The following is a 17,733-nucleotide window of genomic DNA, read 5'->3' on the forward strand; positions in this document are numbered from 1 at the left end:
TAATGTGTCAGCTGAAGTAGTAGGAGGGTCAGTCACTACTGAACCCCCCCCCCCCCCTCCCCCATGCTAACCATGCTCCCCATCCTCAGAAGCATGTTGTGACTGTGTTGACATGGCAAGTGAAGCACAGTACACATAATGCCCCACCCCCGTCCTAACAATGCCTTCTATCCTCACGCTGTGGCTGATTAAACAACTTCTCCAATGAGGCAAAGAGAAGTTGCATCAACAGCCCAGTTGTGTTCAGTTGTAAATATTTTGGATGCACATGCCCACACTTACACATACACAGCCACACACTCAGACACTCACACGCATATACAGACAGACACTTTTACACACACTCTATCTCTCTCTCTCTCTTACACACACACACACACACACACATGCACACACACATACACACAGAGACACTCACACACATATTCAGACGAACACACAAACACAGACACTCACACTCATACAGAGACAGACACGTTCACACACCCTTTCACACACGCAGAAAGGGGAAATGATTTGTCATATTTATTTGTAAAGAGGATAACTTTAGACGACCGTGAACTGCATGTTGACATGACAGTTTTCTGCCCCCCAAAAATACACATTTCAATGTTACGGTGACATAGTTTTATGTGCTGTTGCTAGCTTAGCAGCTGTGGTCACTGGGTTTCTTTTTGTACAGTGTAGCCCGGTTTATGGCATTGCCCTCTGTTCTGCTCCACTGAGAAAAATAATAGAGACTGGGTAAGGGAGAAGGAATCTCGCTCTTGACCAAAGTTAATTGGATGGAGTCCATCGCACAACCAGCAATTAGGAATCCTTGCGTTTGCCGAGACGAGCCTGTGGACTTTGTTCAAAGAGGGACAAAATAAACTACTTTCACTATTTTATGGATTACTTTTGGCAGTAAATCACTTTTGTTCAACTCTTTTTTTTTTTTCCTCTTTCTCTCCCTTACTTTGGTTACTTTCATTTGAAATGCACTCTGCGGTCCGAAGTATGTATCTCGCATCAATCTTGGAATATTTACAGTGCCTCTGCGGGAAGTGGCCGAGCATCTCGGCTTGCATGGAAGGGGGGAAGCACAAACCTGAGTTGTGGAGCTTCTTTTCCGTCTGACCGGCGAACGCAGCCGTCTTTTCTCTGATGTGATTATTTTTTCCACCCAAACGTTTTTTTTTGTTGTTGTTGCACAACACGCTAAGCCCTCGTAATGGACACTAGCATATACACACACACACACACACACACACACACGCCCTTTTCACCTTATCCTGACCGCTTACGTGACCAAACAAAACGAGCAGCATTCTCACTGAAATCACACCGGTTTTAATGTCATTAATGGTGTGTGTACTGTTACATGAATACACTTCCTGACCCAAGTGAAATCTAATTCCACTCCGCTACATTTGACAGGTTTCTCCCAGAACACAAGCTTCAGCGCCGAGCCACAGGGTCACACATAGGCTGTGCAGCAGCAGTTCCTCTGGACTTATCTTCTCACGGCCGTTTGAGTGTGCCGACATCAAGGTACGCTTTCTACAGTAGCATCAAATCATTGAGCGTGTCCTAATTAGTCTCTCGCGCAGAACATGAATGCATTTCTTTACTTAATGAAGTAGAAGTTTTTTTTTTTTTTTGTAGTGCCTTAGATGTTATCTTTATTCCAGGAGCTCCATTGAGAGCAAGTCAGTGTTTGTCAGAGGCACTGACGACAAAACTGGCACAAAAGAAGTACGTTTGTTCAGTTTGTTCACACATGCATTTGTTTAACCAACTCTTTTGTTAACGTCCTGTGATTGCCATGAAGCACATCTGAGGCGTCCTCTACCTCTGAAGAGGACCTGCCTGTGCCCAGTGAGCAGCGGGGTGCCGAGCTGACCCCGGAGCCCCAGAGCGCAATGGAGGATCAGAGGGGGCCTGAGCGGCTGCAGCCCCCCACCTGCCCGCCTCAGGGCAGCCACACGGGACCGCAGCCGCAGCCGCCCCTCCACATCGTCTGGCCACACCGCTGGTAAGTAGGGCCACATGCGCGCACACACACACACACACACACACACACACATATACACGCACGCACACACACACACACACACACACACACACACACACACACACACACACACACACACACACACACACACAATCACTTATAAAACACATCTAGACAGATAGACACACACTCTCTCTCACACACACACACACACACACACACACACACACACATACACACACATATACACGCACACACACACACACACACACACACACACACACACACACACACACACACACACAATCACTTATAAAACAACTAACACACACACAATCACACACACAATCACTCATAAAACACATCTAGACAGATACACACACACACACACACACACACACACACACAACACATCTAGACATACACACACACGCATAAAAAAAACTCACTCAGACTCATAGGCCCACATGCGTGGACAATGCATAGACACATGCATGCATACATACACAAACACTTGCAAAGAACAGCACACATTAACACACACACACACACTCACACACACAACACACACACGTATAATGAATGCACGCCCACAAGCATTGGAAATACATGCATGACACAACCCCAGCTCACTTCAGTAACAACTGAGTTCTGTAGTCATCCAGTGTCAGCACTGATCAGGGGAGGCATTTGTTTGATTAAAAGGAATCAGCTCCAAGGGAACAACATGGGACTCGGAGCCTTTCATGGGCTTGCCATGGGATGTTTGATTCCCGTCGGAATTTCAAGGTTACTGCCGCGTCGTCCTGCTTCAGCCTCTCCGAAGCAACTGGAGCATTGGAACCAGATTTCTTGCTGGTGGCACAGGTTCCCCCTCTCCACGTATCAAAGGCCTTCGCTACGCCGAGCGCATGGCGCAAGCTGTTTTTCGGCATATCAAAAAGGGTCCGAGCGCTTTTCAAACACACAAATGTGACGCTGGCCCGCGAAAGCCTTTGTTACCTTGCGATGCTTTTGCTTTTTTGTTGTGTGTGTTGTTGCGCTCCCAGGCACAGCATCGCATCAGCCTCAACAAAACAGTCATGCGAGCTCTAATCTGAAGATTATGTCGTCAACCCGTCGTCCAATGAGAAGGACCTGAAAATACCTCCAACCTATGGGCAACAGCCCCTCAATCACCGCCACAACCCCCCAAACCTCCAACCTCCCCATCCACGGAAAAGTTACGTATGTTTTGGGTAAAGGGGTTTTGTTTGACAGCGGTGGATGGGCATGGAAAATGGGTAGCGTGCTTCTTTTTGGGACAACAACATGCATAGGAAAAGCTACACTAAAGTGTTGTTGGATCCATTTTGGGCCTGCAATGGGCTCTTTGAAGCAGATTTCCCTCCGAGGCAGCAAGATAACTTTGTTGTTTTTTTTTTCCCCCATCCCTGTGTGTTGTGTTTTGTTTTGTTTTTGTCTTAATGCTCATCTAGTCCTTGTTGTCATAACTCAAACGGAGAGGGAGCGTCTGAAGTGGCATAAACCAGGGCCAGGTCTGTAATCAAAACTTGACTCTTTGAGAGCACTTTTCTCTCTCTCTGTCTCTCTTTCTCTCCTTCTCTCCTTCTCTCCTCTCTCTCTCTCTGTCTCTCTTTCTCTCTCTCTCCCTCTCAGTTTCTCTGCCAGCACTCAGAAGACGTCGCCTCGCTCCGCTGGGTGTAGGAGCATCGCCGAGTTCTGTTTTGCGAGGGAAGGTTGGAGTGGTGGTGGTGGTGGTGGTGGAGGAGGAGGAGGAGGAGGAGGACGGTGGATGGTGGAGGGGGGTGTATGAGAAAATATTTGCAACCCTCAGGGCTCATCTGTGGTTTTCATCCAAGCTAAAATATCTTCCACTCTCCAGATTTTTTGAGCGTTCTTGGCACCCGCACAAAAACCAAAGAGCATTGTATCTTCTCCTCATCTGCCATAGATTGGTTGAAGGAGGAGTACGGGGTGGGATGAGCCCCCCTCCGCCCCCCCACCACCCCGTACCCCCCTCCCTCCCTCCCTCTCTCTGCGGCCACATTTCTCCCCAGTGACTCCAGCGCTCATCTCTGGGCAAGACAAGCCGCGTCTGTCAACCCCCAAAAATGTCCCATAAATCAGATTTGCGAGCGTGGAGACCACCAAGTTCTAAATTGGCACACAGGGATTTGTGCCGTGTTTGTTTGCGTTGTGTCTCTGTCGCTCACCTACTCCTGTATCAGTGACAAAAGCGCCCGTTTGTGTAATCTCCTCAAAACTGAGCAAAACACAGATGGATTATTACTCCCGACAAACCAGGCTTCATAAACGCTGGCTTTATTCCGGGATAAATTAGGATTTAAAGTGGGAAAGAGCGATGGACAGTGGAGAAAACAGGAGGACGGAGGAGGAGGAGGAGAGAAAAAAAAAAAAAAAACGGTGGATTATCTTCTCGATTGGAGCCGCTGCACCCGCTGACAGTGTGTGCTCCATTTCATTCTTCCCTCGTTTTTTTCCCTCTCTCCATCATCCCCCCTTTTTGTCATCATCATTGGTTGCAGATTGTTAATCTGTGTGTGGCCTGGATAGGCCTTCATCCCCTGGATTACAGGACTGTCTTATTGCAGGCACTGACCGCCGGCGTGGCCCTGTTCAGAGACGCCACCCGGGGCCCCTGGTGAAGCTGTTTTCAGGTGGAAAATAGCTGGATTTTAATCCCATGGCTGGGCGAGACCTATGCCAGTTCTAAGACTTTATAAAAAGATATGAAGGAAAAATAACCCCAGGCAGGCAGCAGGGGCAGGAGGCCTCGAGGGGGATTAAAAAGGTCTTTTAGTTTAATGCATAAATACACGGGACAGGAGCACGTCACCGGCACTGAGTGAAGCGCAGGACGGCCTCTCGAGACTCCACCCGAGCGTCCACTTTCACCGATAACTAGGACACCGTTTGATCAGATATCCGACTTCTACCTCCTCCTCCTCCTACTCTACCCGCCACCCCCTCCCTCACCGCCACCACCGCCACCACCGCCACCCTCCGCTCTGGCCGGTAATGACCACCGAGTGGCCGATGTGCACGAAAGAGTGCCTGCTGACGTTCCCGCACCCTGACACGTGTCACGGTTGGCCAGAGTCCTGGGGCAGGGACTGTCCCCCTGGCACCTACCCACCGCCTGGCCTGGATGGAGCCCCCTGTGTGCCCTGTGTGCCTGTGTGCCTCTGCCCTGCACCCTGTGCCCGAGCCTGAGCCTGGCGGGGGGAGATGAGTGTGCAGTCAAGGGCATGATGCGATTGAGTCCTCTCTCTCTCTCCCTCTCTCTCTCTCTCTCTTTCTCTTTCTCTCTCTCTCCCCTTCCCTCCCTCTATCTGTCTCTCTATCCCCCTTTCTCTTTTGCTCTCTCTTTCTCTCTCTCTCTCTCTCTCTCTCTCTCTCTCTCTCTTTTTTTTTCTAGTGCTACCATCACTGACCTTTTGTCATATGAGAGCAGCGCAGAGATGTTTAGAGGGGCTCAAATAGGGCTCAAATGTTTGACCACAGCTGATTAACAGGATATAGTGGTCAGTGATGTAAAACTCTGGGATGGGGGACGCAGTTGGCTGGTCAGTGTGTTTAATAATACACTGGATTTGTACCGTCCACTGTTACCGTTTCACAGCCACAGCGAGAAGCGGTCTGGATTGTTTTGGCATTCTTTTTAATCCACCAAACAGCATTTGTTCCAGTGGCATTTTTCATTCAATTTGATTTCACTCCTCGCAACCTCGAGAGCCATCTGATCCCGGCTCTTTTGATATGTTTTGTCATGGATTGGCAAAGATCCGTCCCCTCCCCAGCTATTTCTGACTGCCCGGGCCAATCCCCAGACAGAGCCCTCTCCGCTCAGCTTTCAAGTGTCCTGTTAATTAGCGCTTTCGCTAGCTGGTGATTAGCTTCGTTTTACGTGGCAGTTTGGAGTAAATAGAGTTTGAATTTTAAAATGCACCTCTCGGGTGCAACTTAAAGGGGAATATTTAATCATACACATCTAAATGAGAGGATCATATTCTTTTAGCTGGTGAAGGATGCCTACTAATGAGTGGTCTCGGGTCTCCCCATAGGACGGCTGTATCTCTCTCTCTCTCTCCTTCTTCTTCTCGGTTTATTTAGCTGCTAGGACAGGGCTCACTGAGGTCACAGGACAACTCAACTCCACACACACACACACACACACACACACACACACAATACTTCCCCAGATAGATTTTCTCCAAAGCCATGACTACTCGGTGCAGTATTTTGTGGCAAACTGTTAAAAGCCAACCTGTAATCAGCATCAATGCAATTTTCCTGTCTCTTGGTAAAACATGCGGTGCCTGATAAATCATTATGGGGTAAGAAATCGCAAAGCACGCCGTGTTCCGTGATGGGAAGGTAATGTATAGGTGGCTGTGCCAGTGCCCTTTGTGTGATGATGATGCTGCGCGTGTTTGTCCGAGTGGTTTTGCTGAAGGTGATGTGACAGAGCTGAGGGGTGACCAGGACTCATTAGAGAAATTAGGTCAGTCTATGGAGGTCGCGGCTCCAAGATATAACACTGGGCCTGGCGGTGTGTGTGTGTGCGTGTGTGTGTGTGTGTGTGTGTGTGTATGTGCGTGTGTGTGTGCGTGAGTTGTATGTAATACCCACAGTCGTTAGCGTGTTTCGGGATGTCCCCTTCACCCATGAGAAGGAAGCGGTGAATACAGGCACCTCTCTCTCTCTCTCTCTCTCTTTCTCTCTCTCTCTGTCTCTCCCTCTCTCTCTCTCTCTCTTTCTCGCTCCCTCTCTCTCTCTCTCTCTCTCTCTCTGTACACCTCCACCGTCTCCACTGACACGTTAATTAACCCTCTTTGTTTGTGTCAGCGGTGGGGAAGAATAGGGAGGGGTGTGTGTGTGTGTGTGTGTGTGTGTGAGAGTGAGTGAGGTTAGGGGGGACATCACGGAGCGCAGTCATTTAGCAGGCAGACAGTCAGTCAGGCTGGTTAATAGGCATCCCCACGGCCGCCCCCGTCCCTCCCCTGCGGGCCCCCCCCCCCCACCCCACCCCACCCCCTGACTACCGCGGCTGCTCCGCGCACAAGGTAGCGTTGCTCCAGCACCCGCCTGCCTGCCTGCCTGCCTGCCTGCCTGCCTCGGCGGCGTCCGCGGGACGGAATCAAAGAGAGCGAGAAATTAATGAGGGAATCGGCTTTGCGCCACGGGGGAGAAACGAGCGAAGAAAAGAGGAGGAAATGAGTATAAATAAGCCTCCCCTCTAATGCCTCACCTAAGGAGATTCCGCAGAGGTGGGGAGCAGGGAAGCGTCTTTGCTTAATGCTCCGCCGTTTGACAATTGTTTTTGACCTTCAGCAGACAGAGCCACACTCTCTCTCTCTCTCTCTTTCTCTCTCTCTCTCTCTCACACACACACACACACACACACACACCCTTCCCCCCCCGCACCCTTCACCAACCTCCCACCCCCTCGTCGACTGACTGAGAGAAAAACCCAATCTTTGTCGCGGAATTTCCGACTGACAAAAAAGGCTCGGGAGCACAAATGGTTTTGTGCGAAAGAGGCTTAGAGAGAGAACGTCGAGTTCTTACTGCGTGTAATAATGTAACTCCATAAGGATAATTGTGCTGATCTGCCATGTAGCGGACCTGAAGTGCATGCGACCTGCTTTCCTGACCTCGTTGTGGATTGACTTATCTCCTTCAAATGAACAAAAGAAGCAGTGTGGCACTGCAAAAGTGTCCAACGCCGCATTAGACTTCACCGCAGTGCGTTACAAATCCATGCAGATGCCTCCGATCTGGTTATTGTCATATTCACACAGTATATATGGCCTGTGTTACTATTATTAACAACCATTAATTAGAGTCTAGAGGGCAGACAACAGTCATTACAATCTTGATAGCGTTACTTAATGAAAAGAAACAAATCATTAAAAATGGGCTTCGTATCATTAGTGTTCATCATTCTGTACTGTAGGACTCTCGAGAACTGATTGATCCCATATATTGTGCGTTAATAGTCAGGTCTCAGATGTACTTATTAGGAATACCCTGAGAGTGGGAATATTCTCCAATGGGCTCATTTGCCTCCGAGTGCTACCGTCTGCCTGTCTTCTGGAGAAGTCTTCCATTCCCTGTGAAAAAAAAAGCTGTGTGTCATGGACTGGCAGTCGGAAGACAAATAATATCTCGACAGGACGACAGTGGAGGAAGAAAGTGTCTCACTCTCACACTGTTATTTTATTTATTTATTTGTTGTACAATACCTGTTTTATTTAAAAATGGAGACCTTTCATTTGAAAAACATCTGAGAGCACTTCTTTTCTGTGTGTGGATGGCTGTAGGGAGCACGATAAAGACCCCGAGCTGTTCTTCAGGACCCTGCTGCAGCTCAAAGAGAGAGGACTCCGCTTTCAAGTCTCCGTCCTGGGGGAGACCTTCACCGACGCGCCCGGTACGAACACTGCGTCAGCGCGGACAGACGACCGCGCGCCTCTCGGTCCTGACGGATTGATAGACGCTCGTTATATTGTCTCTAGTTACATTTGGTTTTTAGATCTCTCTCTGCAAAATTAATTGTGTGCTAGGTCTCATTTATGTGCACATTTGATCAAATTGGCTCCGAGCGCGATTCGTATTTTAGAGGCAACGTTTGGAAAGCCAGCAGTATCCGATTGGATTTGCAAGTATTTAGGGCCCATTTGTGATTAGATTCAGTGGGGTGAAAGGTCACATGTTTTACCCGTTCGTTCAGTGCTAAAGACATTTCTTAACTGGGAAAATACACTTCCCATTAGCAGATGATGATGCTATAATGGCCTCAGTACTCATCCAAATATTTATGTTCCCTTCATTTAATTAATCTACCCGTCAAAGGGGCCTAGGGCAATAGCAAATTCAAAGGAAGCACACTCTCCCATATTGGGATGTAAAGTTTTATAGATATATAAACTGCTGAGGCTAAAAAAAAACAACAACCACCATAAATTTCCCTCATATTTAGAAATTACAGTTATGAATGCTCGGAAGGCAATCACATTAAAATGCTTTTAATCCATTTTGATATTGTAATAGAATCTCCTTATTGATTATTTCCCCTCTCATTTCTCCAAGTACAAAGTTGAGATGCCCTTCCTCTCTTGCGCAAGAAACATAAAAATGTCACATTGACTCTCGTGCTGTGTGTATTAGACTTCATCTCAGTCCCCAAGGCATGACCTCAGTATTTAGCTAGGACTCTGAAAGCATACAAGTCTTTTAGAGGACTTAATCATTGTTCTTCGGAAAGCTTTTTTTTTTCCTCATGCGACTGAACCGTCCAACAGATATCTTCGCGGAGGCCAGGAGAGATTTGGAGGACCACGTTCTCCACTGGGGTTTCATGCCCAGTAAAGAGGCCTACCTCGCAGTTCTGTGCAGCGCCGATGTCGTCATCTCCACAGCCAAGCACGAGTTTTTTGGAGTGGCCATGTAAGTGCTCTCTGTCCTTTCATTTCAATTTGTTGAGAAGAAGACCTGCCTCATAAACCTCTGTCTAGGTTATTCATGAAATGTTGATGTTTGTCCCTATTTGCATTTTGATGTGAATGAAACACTTCTCCACAAAGTCCCGTGAAAACATCTGCGTGTTTTGGCGAGCTTGATTTTACCGACATGGAGGTAAGGTTCCCTCAAGGGGACTGTTAGATGTGTGGCCTGGCCAAGACAGGATCTTTGAAGGCTCGTCCCTTGAAATGTTGAACACCCCCAACCCCCCACACTCCACCCCTTGCACAAACTTCAGTCACCTGGGCTAGCCGTTTGATTCAGCCGACTCTGCCCGTGGGCCAAGGTAGGGAGACTCTTTCAAAGCATTGCCTCAGAAGCTGAGGACCACCATGTCTTGAGGGCCGAAGCGATCTCATCATTGGTCGGCTCCTTTCATTTCGGCGTGTATGCCTGGCCCTGACCGTAAACAAGGTGCAGGCCAGGGCGCTAACGCTAAAGGCACCTGCGGAGGTAAGTCCACTGTGATGCAGGGGGAGCCTCACCCTGTGGGAGAGCCATCTGAACAACTGAGGCTGTGGTGAAGGAGCTCTTCTCTCTGTTCTCCTCGGTCGTGATTTTGCACAATGTGGACCACATTTCCACTATCAGGCCAAACAGTCATCGTCGGGAGCACACTTCGTAAATTGTGGGAATGGTTAGCATTTCTTTTTCTATCTCTTGTCGCTTAATGAGAACCAGGAAATATGGAAGAATAGCTACCATGGTGATAGAGTGTCGTGGGCCTGCCAGAGTGTCTCCTGTATGCAATAAATTTGTGGCAGTTGTTATTGTTGAGTCCCATTCTTCTGTGTTGTATGACATATTAGCTGTTTTTCTTTGGTTTTGTGGAAGTTTGCTAGAAATATTAACACGGCTCTAAACAGCAGTAGTTCAGCAGTTGTGTCTGTGACTTGTATATATTAAGATAGGCCGTTGACATTGAGGTTTTTAGATCAGTTTTTTTTTGTTCGCTTTGATTGCGACCATGATTGGTTGACTTCAGCAGCTTTCAATGAATGCAAACCAGAAAAGAATGTAACATTCCGGCCTAATCGTGCAGGGTTTGTGCGCTAGAACTTATTTTACTTTAGCCAGACAATTGGAAGCACTTTCTCTGCTTGAATAATAGATTTCTCCCTGGCTGGTTACTACAAAATTTTAGAAAACAGTAAACCACTGACCCCAGCCTAAAGAGGAAGAAAGCGGAGGGGGAAAAAACGAATGTGATGCCGCACGGAAAAACCAAAAGAGCAGTCCACTGCGCCTCATGGACTGAGGTGTCACTAATGTGCTCCCTCCTCGTTACTGTGGAAATTAACCTAATCTGATTAATTGTCGGCAGACGCCCCACTCACTGCCCCGCAGGAAAACAGTTAGTCAGCCGAGCAAAATGATCGGCTAATTATGTTTGAGATGAAAAGCCTGATAAGCATTTGCATGCTCGCACATTACCGCACTGACATGGAACTGACCTTAAGCAGTTGCCTGTGTCGTGCCATACCCCTGTCTGAAAGGAGGAGGTGGTGGTGGTGGCTTTGGTGAAAGTGTGTGTGTGTGTGTGTGTGTGTGTGTGTGTGTGTGTGTGTGTGTGTGTGTGTGTTGTGTGTGTGTTGTGTGTGTGTTGTGTGTGTGTGTGTGTGTGTGTGTGTGTGTGTGTGTGTGTGTGTATATGTGTGTGTGTGTGTGTGTGTGTGTGTGGTGGGGGCTGGCTGGCGTTAGTGCATCCATGGTGCATTAGCTCGTAAAGTCCAGTCGAGGTGAAGAGTAGAGCCACTGGTCACAAGTAGCCGTACAGAGGCGAAAGGAACAAACAGAAATGCGCTCGGTCTGTAATTGGAGTGCGAGGCGTACAGTACGTACAGTACGCACTGTGAAGTATGTAGGGGGAACAGCGAGGCCGCAACCGTGGAAACATAAAGCCGCAGTGGTATACGCTTCACCTTGGGCCACATTCTTTCCTCTCTGTTGAAAATCTTCCCCAGGAACATTCAAATGGGTCTGACCAAAAGAGTTAATTTGGTGATTAAAAATGCATCGCAATAGCATGAGGAATGATGTAGCAAGACGGATGGCACCCTTAAACTTTAATGTCCGTTCCACAAAATATTTAAACAGCCAGTCATTTTCCTGAAGAAGCAATTGGAGTTCAAATAAGTTGAATCAGTGGAAATTGAAGTTGGTCACGGGGGTGGTCTCCTCACCCCACTATATTATGCGTTGGAGTTGGAAGCATTTACGATACTCCTGAAAGCTTGTGATGTTATCAGGCCCGTGGCTCTCGGTCGGTGCACTCTTTTCCGTATTCATTATTGTAATGTGATTGGGTGAAATGTAATGATTTCGGAAACTGCATTAATTGAATGTGCTGCCATGATTCATACGCCGCACATAAGTCTTTGATAAACAGGATCGCGGCAACACGGGCGGGCGTGTATCCCGTCCGCTTTTTTTTCCCCGCGTAAGAAGGTTAAGGTGCATTACACGGGCACGTTTAATCTGATCAGGCTGCGCGATAGGTTTACGCCATAGATCCTGTCATGTTGTCATTTGATGAGATGAGTTGTTTGCTCACTCTGCCTTTCCCTCTTGTCTGTCTCTCTTTGTTTTATTTCAGGCTAGAGGCGGTCCATTGTGGATGCTATCCACTCTGTCCGAAGGCTCTCGTTTATCCGGAAATTTTCCCTGGTAAGACAAGTAGATTATAGGTTCAATGGAGGGAGCTCTGTGCAAACATTTGCTTGGGACACTAGGAACATAGATACACTTAGATACGCTAAGAATATCTCTACAAAAGCACACACGGGTCATGGACTCACATACTGTTTTCATTCTTCCTGAGACTGGAAACACAGCACACAGTGGATAAATCCGTCCAAGGTCTTCAGAGATCTTACAGTGATAGGTCATCTAGAATTACAGAATTATATCATTATATCTAATTGCAAAATGTGAGTGTGCAATAAGCGAAATCCAAAATAAAAATCTTGATTCTTGTTGCCGTGAACACCAGTGCTCGGTGGAAGAAAAAGGTCTTAACTCTTGCGGGCTCCGTAGGCTTTGCTGCTGATCTTTCGGTCGAATTTGGCCGCGTCAACAAAGCATGAGACTTCCCGTAACGGTCACTCTGGCCGGAGACTTTCCCTGTGCACAGCGCGGGTCGGTTCGCCAGGACGTTTTCACAGAAGTTAGCCAGAGATGCTGAAGTCAATTACGAGCGCTTCTAATTTCTCGTTTTGGTGGGGTCTGTTGGATGAAGCAAGCTAGCATGCCAGAACAACAGGGTGATGATAAGTGCAGTGGATGTGTCAAAGTTTTGAAGGGCCAGATAAAAGTTTGGCCCCAGCGTTTTCTCATTCATAATATAATAATGCCGTTTCATAGTCTCTTGGAGCTGAACAGTGGGTGATTCCTCACAAGGGATCCAGAATCCACTGGGCTGGCATGACATTTAGTTAAATAAATAACTAATAAATAGCTAAATCCTACCACAGTTCAATAATGTAAAACATGGGCTCAGCATGGAGTGCTGTGCATTTTTAATGAATGAAGAGACTGGTATCTTATCTGCACTTTGAGGTTTTTTGTCTCATGAAATATGTATTGTGTTCCCCCTCCCCTCCCCCTTCTTCTCTTCTCACTTTAGCGGAGTATCTCTACTCCACACCTGAGCAGCTCTGCAAAAGGCTGCAGGGGTTCTGCAAGAGGCCTGATGTAGTCCGCCGGCATGCTGTAAAGGTACTGCAGTTGTGAGAAACACCTTTTTTTTTATGACAAACGTGAACCACTCCATAAAGATCTGCCGAAGTCTGCTCCGCTTATCTGCTTCATGTCAATCATATTTAATCATGTTTATTTTCAACTACATTGCACTGCTGCTGCTCCCCTCTTCCCATTGTCATCCTCCCATCTTTTAATGGCTGTCTCCTCTCCTCCCTTCTCCCATTCTCATCCTCCCATCTTTTAATGGCCTTCTCTTCTCCTCCCTTCTTGCCTGTTGGTGCACCATGCTGCTCATCATGTGCAGGTGGACACAGGTCTGTATTCCTGGGAGGCGCTCGGCGAGAGGTTTAGGAGTGCGCTGTCTGCAGAGGGCCACGGCGTCGTCACCGCACAGGCCCAGGACCGGGCCGGGCCCGAGGGGAGTCCAGCGGTGGGGGGATGCTCGCCGTCACCGGAACCCACGGGTGTGAGCTGAGAGAGACGGGTAGGGAGTGCACCCATGCCCCCTTCCGTGCCCCCTGGAGACCCCCCCCTCCCCCCCCCCTCTGCTGTCCGAGGGGGCGCGGACGCGTTGCGTCGCGTCGCTGCACTTCGTCTCCTCCCGCCGCATGCGTTGACCGCCACCGCCAGGGTCGAGAAGACAGCCATCCGCCAAAACGCCCCCGCCCCCACCCTGCCGCCTTCACATGCAGGAGACGTGTGGTTTGAGCGTGTGGTTTGACAGTAAAAAAAAAAGAGAGGAGAGACGGAGAAAGAGAAAGAGAGAAAAAGCTGGGGGAAAAAAAGAAAACCTGTAACCGCTTTCATGTTTCCCATAGGCGGTGCCACCTCATATTTCCGCTCAGATCCGTTTTTATCCTTTGTGCCGGAGCACTTCAGGCAGGAATTCAGATTTTTTTTCTCTCCCCCTCTTCTCCCTCTCTCCCTCGTTCTCTCTCTCTCTCTCGCGCGCTCTCTCTTTGTCGTTCCCACTCCGACAGAGTGGCAGCCAAGTTGTGGCTTTATAAGCTGTGGGTTAGCTCTCCACCTGGGTTGCCAGGTTGTGGCATAGTCCCCGGGGGACGGCTTCAGTAAGGTTGACAGGGGGACAGGAATGCCTCCTGACCAACATTGAGTCTAAATACAGACCTCTTGTTTACTCTGTGCATGGGATCGGGACTTTCTACAATTAACTCATAAAGGCACAAGTTTCACAAGTGTGCACATGTATTTATTTAAACTCAGCGCTCATTTGGACAAAAGTATATCCAAACGATTGCCATGGTTGAAAGGGCTGTTACTTTTACAAATAAATTGATTTTAATCCCCTTATGGCTCTGTCTCTCTTCACTGAAATAGACACTTTGATCAACAAGTCATCAAATTAGCTTTGGCTTCTAAGAAGGCCTTGAATTGCTGTGTATGTTACCCTCCCTCCTTTAGCTATATATTGAATTTTCTCTGGTCGTCTGGCCCTATTGCGATCTTGACTCATTGCAGGATTGTAAGCGCCATTCCCTCATATTTTTTGAATGACTGTATACTTTCATTAAAGCTAAGAATATGTCATTTCACATCCTCTGAAAGTACATCTCGTAAAACAATTGTGGCCTGCACACAGTAACACAATCTTGTGACTTAAGAGATTTAGGAAGAAGACTGGAGAAACCAAAGCAAAAACTGTGTGTGTGTGTGTGTGAGAGAGAGAGAGAGAAAAGGAGCTAGCAGAGGTATGTCATCTTGAATAGAGTCTTCTGTCTTCTTGACCATGTTTGATATGGGACCCTGTGCAGTTGCCTTGTGCTTTGTGCGTCTGATGGCCAGGTCAGCTGAAGTACAGAGAGCTGAAGTGCGGGGAGCGTCCACAAGGCAGCAGAGTGTCCACCTACACACCACACCATCCTACTGGGGAGAAGTGCCTAGATCTTCTCACACTTTCAAAAGAAGAGGGAGGTATGAAAGCTCTCTCCTTTTCTCCTCACTCATGCATATATCTCTGTTCTCCTTAGTTTGATTTGTTCAGAGAATACTTTATGTGGGTGTCAGAAGATTAGCCTGTAGGAAAATGAATAAATAAAGAGAAACATCAGAATTTTTCATTTTTTTATGTAATTATGCCTTTTATTACAAATGCACAAAAGATTCAGCTGACTGGTGCCATCTTCCATTCAAACTATGCAACTAATTCTAAGGATTTATGTAAAATCTTGGGAATTGAGTTGCTTAAATCAAACAACCTGTCCCTCCATGTAGTGCCCTTGCCTCCCTATGCTATACTCCAGTTTATAAATGAACCAAAACCAAAAGCTATGATTTACGAAGTGTTTACTGTGAAGGCGCACTCTTTATTGTGATGGTGCATTGCTGCTGTTGAGACAGTTCTGTTATGTCAGTTTGCCTGTTTCCAAATGAGAGTCCATTCCAACACTGCCACGTTGATATTCAATAGTAAGAGCGAGAGAGAGAGAGAGAGAGCCTCTACTCTCAATGGCATGTAGCCTCAAAATTATGTCATGAAAGATATTGAAAAATCATATGGAGTTTCTAGCTGGAAGTTAACGAAGGCATATTGTGTCTGGAAGGGACATCAAAACTTGACGGCGACCCAAGAAAAATAATGAATCCCAAGATCAAGTTGAGATCAAAAAAAAAAAAAAAGAAAAAAAAAGAGGGCTACCCTTAGAACAAGAAAACACATTCAAAAGGAGCAAACTCAAAGCTAAGGCAAAGGCACCCAGGGCCTAACAAGGGGATAATCAAAGACACATTGTTTGTCTGTAATAAATTTCATTTGGCTTTATTCTTCGCTCAAACCCGAACTGTGACATTTTATCACTCTGCTTTGATGAAAAGCCAGTGGAATTGATACCCTGTGACTGCTGGAGCTGAGGCTGACTATCACACCTAGCCCAGAAACATGCTGGATGCTCCGACTCTTTCAGCATCAGAGAGCAGTCCAACTAAGAGCCATCACTAATGGATTTTCTTTGTAAATGAGCCATCTACTAATGAATTTTTGATTTTTTTTTTCTTTGCTTGTGTTTATTTTCTAATGGTATGGGATGCAGGTCTGATATGGCACAAAGCCGTAGTAGATCAGGACGGCAGCCAACACCGTGTCAGCTCCTGTCAGAGCAAACAACAAGAGGGACTTAACTGACCGCTTGCAAACCACTTGCGTAGCATTGTAACCAAGCCAGAGTGCTTTATTTTTGAACTGTTGTGGTGTACATGGAAAAAGTATGTGTCTATTAGGCTTTATGTAAGAGAGAACAATTGAGGAATTTTAAAAATGAAACCTCATTGCCAAGTAATCACAGTTTTAATCCCTTCGCATGATAATTATGTGATTTGGATGTCAGTGTGAATTAACTTTTGTGAATAGAAGCATTGTAATCATAAAATGCATTGAGCCCTTTTCACCTTTTACCCTCTGTGGAGATGCCCTTACTAAGTAGATAATATCACATTTCAGCAATCTTTTCTTAGAATTTAACAAATAACAATATTGAGCAAATAACTTACCAGGAGAACCAAGTTAATCATTTTGTCACTTGCATTGGAAGGGCTGTGCCTATTTCATGATCTGTCAACTAAGCTTACAGATATATAAATATATACATTATTATATTATGGAAAAGTTTTATGTAACCTATATTTGTGATTTTGCTGAAAGCATTCTGACTGGCTGGGAACTGTTGTGTACCTGATTGCCACCTTTAATGTTAAATCTGAATCACCCCTAAACTGCTTCTTTGGGCTTGGATGAAGAGACCCGAGCACTTCCAGTTGACCTAAGGTCGAGACCTAATGACGCCATAAACCCTATAACAATGCCGCTCTTGCAGCTTGCAAAATGTCACCCCGCACATAAAAAGTTAATAGCAGCGTCCATAAACTGCTGTGTGCACTAAGCCTTTTCATTGGCCTGTTAATTCGCGTAGCTGTTCTCACTGTCTGTGTCGCATGGGACGCTGTGAGCGTAAGTGCGCGTGCATGTGTGTGTGTGTGGACGCGTGTGTGCGCGTGCGTCTGTGCGTCCGTGCGTGCGTGCGTGTGTGTGTGTGTGTGTGTGTGTGTGTGTGTGTGTGTGCGCGCATATGCATGTATATGTGTGTGTGTGTGTGTGTGTGTGTGTGTTCAGATGCATGCGTGTGTATAGACCACCTCTGGGCTTAGTGGGAGTGCCAGCGCGCTCGCCTGAGTGTGTTTCTGATTAATTTGTTTCCTTGTGCTCCGCACACATGAGGTCATCGTGATTTGATGACTTTTTCTTTCTTTCTTTCCTTTCTTTTTCTTTTTTTTTTTTTGTTGTTGGTCGTCTGCCGTAACCCTCACCGTGGTTCACTCCCCGGTGTCCCCCCCCGCCCCTCAGCTTCAGCTCCCTGTGATAAGATGTGGCCCCTCACAAGATAACCATTACTGTGGCATCCCCCGAGGCGTTCAGTGCAGTGCAGGAAAACAAGAGCTGACGAATCTCATGACATGACACATGGTTGTTTTTT

General features: G+C 47.0%; 1 protein-coding gene across 2 annotated transcripts in view; it reads left to right on the top strand.

Moving 5' to 3' along the window:
• The window catches only part of gtdc1 (glycosyltransferase-like domain containing 1), a 32,869-nt gene extending 18,313 nt beyond the window's left edge, over positions 1-14,556 (top strand). Inside the window, exons 5-11 of one of the 2 annotated variants that reach the window (XM_062534412.1) lie at positions 1,420-1,533; positions 1,814-2,017; positions 8,347-8,456; positions 9,328-9,472; positions 12,144-12,214; positions 13,173-13,264; positions 13,554-14,556. In XM_062534412.1, coding sequence (XP_062390396.1) covers positions 1,420-1,533; positions 1,814-2,017; positions 8,347-8,456; positions 9,328-9,472; positions 12,144-12,214; positions 13,173-13,264; positions 13,554-13,724 — 907 coding nt within the window. In that variant the 3' untranslated portion in view covers positions 13,725-14,556. The remainder of the gene's footprint in view (positions 1-1,419; positions 1,534-1,813; positions 2,018-8,346; positions 8,457-9,327; positions 9,473-12,143; positions 12,215-13,172; positions 13,265-13,553) is intronic. The other variant, XM_062534414.1, reaches the window with a different exon arrangement.
• Positions 14,557-17,733: the final 3,177 nt, after the last annotated feature.

The sequence above is a fragment of the Sardina pilchardus genome, chromosome 4 (assembly GCF_963854185.1).
Source record: "Sardina pilchardus chromosome 4, fSarPil1.1, whole genome shotgun sequence".
NCBI lineage: Eukaryota > Metazoa > Chordata > Actinopteri > Clupeiformes > Clupeidae > Sardina > Sardina pilchardus.